Source organism: Arachis duranensis, chromosome 7 (assembly GCF_000817695.3).
Source record: "Arachis duranensis cultivar V14167 chromosome 7, aradu.V14167.gnm2.J7QH, whole genome shotgun sequence".
NCBI classification, from domain to species: domain Eukaryota; kingdom Viridiplantae; phylum Streptophyta; class Magnoliopsida; order Fabales; family Fabaceae; genus Arachis; species Arachis duranensis.
In genome coordinates, this window is record NC_029778.3 from 12,287,083 (window position 1) to 12,295,149 (window position 8,067).

Consider the following 8,067-nt stretch of genomic DNA (forward strand, 5'->3'; position numbering starts at 1 on the left):
TATGAAGATGAATTCGAAGATGAGACTTCCTTTGCTTTTGTTTGTGATCATAAAAAAGTAGATCGCTTTAATAAGCCCATTGATGTTCAAAGGGCAGACTGCGTCCATTACATATTAAAGCTAAAATGGGTGATGTTGCTGTTAATAAACTTTTAACTGATGGTGGTGCAGTTATAAGTCTTCTTTTAGAAAGAATGCTGGTTAAGGTAGGGAAACATATTGATGATCTGGTCCCAACCAACATCTCTGTTATTGATTATAGTGGGATTTCGACTCTAGCAAAAGGTCTAGTTACTCTCCAAGTTTAGATTGGTTCCATAGTTCAAACTACTATTTTCTTAGTAGTAGCTTCGAAGGGGGGTGCAAAGAGAGTAGTTACTTGAATTTGCATTTGGTGGGAACAGTTATTTTTTGAACTCTTTGAGTGACACATGGTGAAATAGGATTGATTGGTTTGCTCTATAAATTAAGGAGATTCAGTAACATCAGAGAGTTGAAATTCGTCTTCAGAAAACACTCACGCATACTCACATCCCAACAAATTTCTAAATTTGCCTCGAATTTTTTTCTGTTGAATTCCTTCCATGTCTTTTAATTTCTTTTAAAATTCCTTGTAATTTTATTCTTTTGCATTTTATTTTCCTTTACAAGTTTTTTCCTCTCTTCTTTAGAGTTTTATATTTTGTTATTTTAAATTCAGAGTCCTTCGATTATGTTGGAGGCATTTAATTGCTTTCTTTAATTTGAAGTCATTTACTTTGCTATCTGTAATTTCAATTTCAAGCAATTTAATTCCAGTTTGTTTTCCAAAATTTTTGGTCCTTTAATTTCTTTACCTGCTCGAATGGAGTCTTTGGTACAATTTTAAAACTGGTATCCATAGAAGAAAAAATAAGTTTTACTCCTAGACTATAGATATCAAACCAATCTAAATTTATTAAAAATTTGCTTAACAGTTACATATATAGAGCAATAATATTGATTCTCCTCCCAATTACATTGAAAACAAATGCCACACCAAAATTGGTTTTCATAATTTCATGTAACCATCATTAATATTGCGTGCACCATAGTTGTGCTAAGCAAAAGTCACATATGACAATTCTATAAGCCTAGTTCTTTATGATTGCATTATTATGCTTTAATCACGGGTGGTTCATGAATCCCTCTTGATCAATTCCAGATAGGAACTTCTCTAATGGATTATTATTATTGAAGTTGGGATGGTCATAAAATACAATTGGCCCTTCAAACCCATTTCCATCATTATTTGGAAGCTCTATATCCATGTGTGAGCCATAGCCTTGGCGGGGTGTCACACTTCCTTCTTGAGAAAGAATATTATTGGCCATTTCATTTTGATAACATTGATGATCATCATCATCTTGCATAGGGTATTGTATTCCACAGTTCGAGTACTCCATTTTTGTTATTGGTGCTTCAACATTATTTATGCCACAATTGGTAGCACCAATTGTAGAATTTGTCATTAGACTCCCAATAATATCTATCTCCTCTTGCAAACTTGCAACCTGCCCAAAACAAAGGACAAGATTATTATGCTTATGGAACACATAACATTTCGGAAATTAGGTTTGGAAGATTGAAAATTTTGGGTCGTCTTTGGTTTATGTTTTCGTGTTTTGTTTTTATTTTTAATATTTTTATTTTTATAATTTTATAAAAAAATATATATATGAAAACAATAATTGTTAAAAATAAAAACAAAAAGTAAAATACAAACAAAACGTACCTTAGATTTTCAACGAAAGTTTTGAATTAAATATCATTCTAAAGAGTCAAAAGTTTTTGCGTGTACCAAGTGTACGAAAATAAACTCGTGTGAGGATCAATTCTTAAAGTTTTGCAATGATTGAACTAATTATATTCTAATGCATGATTCCCCGATAATTGCAAGTAATAAGAAAAGACTTAAAATGCGAGCTCGATTTATGGATCATCTTCGATTTGAATATTTGTGATTTTTATCTGAATTCGATTTGAAAATTGTTAAATATAGATTCAATTCGTAAGGTTATTGGATCGGATCTTATCTGATTTGACATTAATAGGATAACATTGAAAATTTTCGCATATCTGCAGATCCACAAAAATAAACAAATAAATAAGTAAATATTTTTTTATGTTTAATTATTATATATGTTGTATTATTTTAATTTTATTATTTAAAAAAGCATGTTTAATATTATTTTAAGAGTAAACATATTTAAAAGAATAAAAAAATTTTATTGATATTTTTTAATAAAAATAAAATTTTAAAAATATTTTTGTGTTTTGTAGATATATTCGATATCCAATTCGATCCGATCTGCAAATATATGAATCAGATCGGATCAGATCCAAATTTAAAAACTGCGGTTATTAGATTCGTTGGTTTTAGTGCGAATTGAATCAAAATTTTGACCATATTCGGTCCGATCCAATTTGTGTTCATCTATACAAACTGAAATTATATGTATTAAATTAAATTTATAAATATTTATATATCTTTATTTAATAGTTTAAATTTTTAGGATAAATACTTTTATAACATAACGTCAAAGTCTTTAACTATAACAACAGGAAACTCTCGCATGATAGGTAGTTTCATGACAAACAAAAAACTAAACACAACAAGGAGAATATCAATGAAAAAGTACTAAACAGATAAAATAAATTAATTCTTAATTATTTTTGGTAAAAGTTATCAACAATTCAAAAAATCAAATATCATCACTCTACTCTTTATAACTCTTAATCAACCTGTTGATTATTTCTATATATTTTTATTTATCTTTTTAACCAATAATAAAAATAGTTTAATTTTGATGTACTGACATTGACAGTATAAAGTATTTTATACAATCATATAATCGTTCTTTTGAATGGCCACATATGTAAAAGGTAGTTATTTTTACTAAAATAGCATTAAGTAATAGGATGCACATATAAAACTATTTTACACTGTATCAAAATTAAATTCTAATAAAAAATTAATATATAATAAATTAAAATTATATACATTTTTTTGTAAGCTAGATAGATGAGAAGAGTTATACTCACATGGGATACTTTTTAGTTTTATTGTAATTAACTTATTGTGATCATACTAAAAGTTTGCAGTAGTTTTGGACGATTTTATTATAGATATATCAGATATGACGAGTTCGTCCAAAACTATAGTAGATATATTAGATATGTTTTCACCTTTAATTTGATTAAATAAAAAAAGAAGAAGATAAATAATCAATTTTAAAGATATAAAGATGAAGTAATATAGCAAATGGTGAGGGATCATAAATCATAATAGAATATAATGGAAATTAATAAATTAAATTAAACCTGTTGCTGCAATGCATAGATATGAGAAACACAACCATAAATAGGATCTTGCATGCGAGCAAGAGCTTCATAAGTGATAGTGATGGCAGCATCACTTCTATTAAGGATTGGAAGATGTGACAATAGCCTTGACACATTACTAGCACCATAGATCTTATGAACCGCTGCAAAATGTGTTGCTGCTTGGTCATAAGAGAAGTAAGGAGCAAAAACACAACCACTACCACACTTTCTCCTTAGGAACTTGCATGCTCCACATGAAGATCCAAACCCTGTCATTATCCTAAGTTTTTTTTTTTTTTCTTTCAGGTGTTTTTCAATGATTTCACTACTACAAGACAATTGTTTAAGAAGGGTTTAAAGATTCCATCACTTTTATAGGCATCACTTGATGGGAGCTTCATTTCTTTTTGTGTGGTATCCAAAGGACATTTCTCACTTTCAGTAAATAATTTTTTTATAATAAAAATATTGTTAGCATTTATCTAACTAAGTCATGTTACCAGAAATTCGATTAATCTTATTCTATTTAATTAATCCAATTCCAAAATTTTTTAAAACATTTAGCTAACGTATGTCTTAAAAATATATTTTAAGATTACCAAAAAAAAAGCTTTTATAAAAATCTTACAAATTAAAATTCAAAATTTTAAAGCTTTTTTATATTCATTAAAGTAAAACATTTTAAGAATTTCTATTTAAAGGCGTGTTAGTTATATCCTTAAAATTAAAATACATATTGCCTAAAGTAATTCATGTCTATCTTCAATAATTAATAATTAATTTTTAGTGAGGAATTAATAATTAGGTTAATATTTAGATTAGTCTCTTAAGTTGTAATTGTTTTTTAAATTGGTTGCCAAAATTTTAATTACTCAACTTAGGTTTTAAAATTGACATACCTAACTTACGTTAATTTTTTGACCATTTTTAATTAATGTCTTGACGTGATATATTAATATATATAAACCGTCAATGACATGTGACAGAAATAATTTACTTCAGAATACAACATCGATACAAAATTAACGAAAAATAGTTAAAAGAAAAATGTGAAAAAATATTAATTTTAATAAATTAATTAAGTATATTAATAGGAAAAGTCTAGGGACCAGCAGTTTTATTGAATTTTGGCCAGCATGTAATCAGCAGAGAAAGGTGAGCCATTAGATGAAATTTCACACCAATCTCACACCATCAAATCATCATTGATGACTAGTTGATGGCTAACAATCACAAAAATTGCTGCCCCCTAGCATTGCTCACATTAAAATTTGAAGTATTCAATTTTAAGAACCAAGTAAGAATTCAGTGGTTGATAATTACTTTAAAGCATATTTCTTTTGGGTCCCTTTTGTGGCCTACAATGTTATTTTCAATTAGGGTAATATTTTCCTCATTTGTGTGCCTCAAAAGGGCTTTTGGTTGATAATGTCTCTTTCTTCTTACGTGACAGTTATTGAATACCCAATCATCATCATTTCTTGGGCTTTGGGAAAGGGTTTGAGAGTTTTTGAGTTACATGAATCATGCATGCTTTTATTTAGCTCATATAGGAGTAGTTTGTTAGCTTAGAGTAAATGACTCATTGCGGCTTTTTTGTCTTGATATTGTTAATGGCCCCTTAAATTCCTTAGTTTAATGCCACAATTATATGCCACTTGTCATATTTTTGCGTGTTTTAACTTTTAATCCTACCATAATTCATGTTTAGCTGTTGGCCACTTAAACTAATTAATGCTCTGAGGTGTGTTAAACCAAACCACTTTTGTTTTTATTTTTTGCTCATTTGGCTGTGTTTACCACGCTGATCTTAATTTTTAAGGATTTGGTTAAAGCACTTGTTATAATAAAGCAAAAATTAAATAAAACATTTCATTGAATTTTTTATATATTTTTAATGCAATCTTAACTATATTTATGGCATTAAAAAATAAAAAATTACTATTTTTAGTATTTTTAATAAGTAATTTTATAATACTTATTTGCTAATTCATAATTTTAAATAAAGATAAAGATATTGGGTTAGAGATATGATGACAAAAAGAAACTGTGTTTGTATTCTTCTATTATTTATAATTTATAATATTTTGATAAATAAAAATTAAATAAATTTAATTTTGTTCCAAAATAAAAAAAATTATTTATTTTTATACTTATCGTCTGTTTAAAAAAAAATTATTCTTGTATTGAATTTTTATTTTTATCAAATAGGATTTTTAGACCAGAGATACAAATATTAAAAGCTCTCAATAGTCAATACATAACAATTTGATCATATTTGTGGTAATATTTTCTGAATTTATTCTATGTCTATCCTTTTTCCTCTCTTTCAAAATTGCATTAATAAATTTTCTATGTAATAATAATAAGGGTGCATAAGAAATAAAAGTTTTTTTTTTATTGTAACAATAATAAGCTTTGGAAGAAATCAAGAAAGTTGTGTAAGGAGGAGTTGGGGGACAATGCCATTGACACTAAGATGACTTTTCTGGTTTCTGTCACTTCAAAACTCAAAACCTTTTTTGTCTTTTGATTGATGGACTTTGCATGAGGATAGGGAGATGAACAACACTTGGGGCTTTAATTTCGAGTTCTTGTACATACATCAAATTTCATTATTATCAATTCATAATTTATATTTGAGAGAGACCATAAATCATCATATTCAATAAAGGTTAATATAGTCATATACATGGATAGAGTAAGAAAATAAGAATTTTTACATACCTATTTGAATTTTTGTTTAAAGAAGTTTTTATATTTATAAAATACTAATTTTCTATTTTATTATTTATAAGATAATTTGGTTTGATTATGTAAAAGTTAAGTTATGCATTTAATTTTTGCCGCCATTAATTTATTATATTAAATGTTGATGTTATAGTTTACTATATAGAAATACTCATGTGACCAGACATATTACATCATTGTTTAACTTATACCATATTAACATTTTTTTTTTGGTGGATAAGAGAGGTTAAAGACCCTAAAACAAAAAACAGAAAAAAGAAAAATTAACAAGAGCCTCTCGGCCTTAGAGAACCATAACTATCTAACAAGAGAGAATTTGTAATGTCAAGAGGCGGAGTATCAAACAGATGAAGACCAAGAGGAAGGTGCTGTCCTTTCTTGGCAAGAGTGTCAGCTACAGTATTCGCTTCTCTCAGCGTATGCTTCCATTCAACCTTATGAATGCGGCTACTTAATAAGCTTATATCGTCAAGGAGAGGTTTGCAAGGATGAGAATTAGTACAACCTTCTCTTATAAAATTAATAGCCATAGCCGAATCAGACTCAATGAGAACATGAGAGAATTCATTTGCTACCGCAATGTGCAGACCCTTTACAATGCCCTTGTGTGATGGAGCAACTACCTAAATTGCAAGAGAAGCCAACAACAAATCTGCCAAGGTGGTTACGAAACATTCCTCCACAAGCTGCATTATTTTCTCGCTTGAAAAATGATCCATCCACGTTCAACTTCATGCAATTCTCTACAGGGGGATACCATTTTATCATGCTTAGCTTATAGCTACAGTATGATTTCTTTTTAATTGGGAACTTTTCCTCATAACGCTCAACATCTCTTTTCCACGGAATTTAATAACTTCAAAAGCTGCTGTTGGGTGCATCCTCTTACCTTCAAAAATATATTTATTACGGAAGAACCAGAGACATGAGCTTGCCACTCCAAAAATACATGAAGTTTACGGGAACTTTAATAGAGCAAAATAATGACGGGAACTTTACAGGACCAAAACAAAAAAACCAAGTATTTTATGAAGTTAAAAAAAAAAACTTATTATTGAAGTCTCATTTTTTTTTCAAAGGAGGAGTTTTTTTTTTTCTGAGACTCTACATATTGCATAAATCATTTTATTGTCAATATATGTAGTCGATTTTATCTAACGAAAAAAAGTTTTATTGTTGTTGTTTTGGAGAGTATTTGTATCTTTTGCTAAGGTACGAGCTAATGAGATTCGGAGATCATAATCTGACAATGTTAAAACCAGGTTGGAAATTAAAGAAAATTTACAAAACACTTCAATGTTTAAGTCAGTAATGTTTTAGATGATAATGTATTAAGAAAAAGTTAGCTGCCAAGTTTTCCTTTCTCCCTTATTTGTACTTTATGAGATAACGGCTTAGATATTTATTGCCTTTAATGTATGTGTTTAATGTTATGATTTGATATTTTCGTAATTTTATGACTTTATTAGTCTTAATAACATGCCTGTTAACTAATAATGTAATATACCTATTAACTAGTAACGTAACATTCCCGTTAACTAATAACGTAGTATTCTTATTTAATTATAATATCGAGTATTATTCTTGTTTAAAACAGTGCTCCAACTTGAGTATCTTCTTGACTTAGCGACTTTATTAAGAATATTCGAATTTGATGGACCAAGCCTATAAATAAAATTTTTGCAGTCAATACTTTGGTTTGTTTTGTGGATAATTTCTTTTTCCATTTTCTTGAGTAACTCTTAGCTATTTGAAATTATTTAGGCTAAGTTTATTTAAATTTTATTGCCTTTAAATTTTATAATTGCGCCTTTACATGTTACCATTGTATCAATATCATGTTAACAAGATCATGACTTCATGACCTCACTTAATGAGCATTTAATGGATTTTATTCTTGTCGTTCCCAATTTAATGAGCTCATGACTTAATGATCTTACTTAACAAGCATTTAATGCGTTCTACTCTTAT

At 28.2% G+C, this 8,067-nt stretch overlaps 1 protein-coding gene across 1 annotated transcript; it reads right to left on the reverse strand.

The window, feature by feature from the left end:
- Nucleotides 1-1,086: 1,086 nt before the first annotated feature.
- Nucleotides 1,087-3,665, reverse strand: LOC107457796 (LOB domain-containing protein 33-like). The gene is made up of 2 exons (XM_021126871.2): nucleotides 3,343-3,665; nucleotides 1,087-1,532 (listed from the first exon to the last, which is right to left on the reverse strand). The coding sequence occupies exons 1-2, from the start codon at nucleotides 3,619-3,621 to the stop codon at nucleotides 1,146-1,148; spliced, it is 666 nt and encodes a 221-aa protein (XP_020982530.2). The 5' UTR covers nucleotides 3,622-3,665; the 3' UTR covers nucleotides 1,087-1,145.
- Between the last annotated feature and the right edge of the window lie 4,402 nt (nucleotides 3,666-8,067).

Coding starts and splice junctions, on each gene's coding strand:
- LOC107457796 (XM_021126871.2), bottom strand. CDS start 3,621: ATGACAGGGTTTGGATCTTCATGTGGAGCATGCAAGTTCCTAAGGAGA. Junction 1,533..3,342: donor TCTATGCATTGCAGCAACAG/GTTTAATTTAAT, acceptor TGTTTTGGGCAG/GTTGCAAGTTTGCAAGAGGA.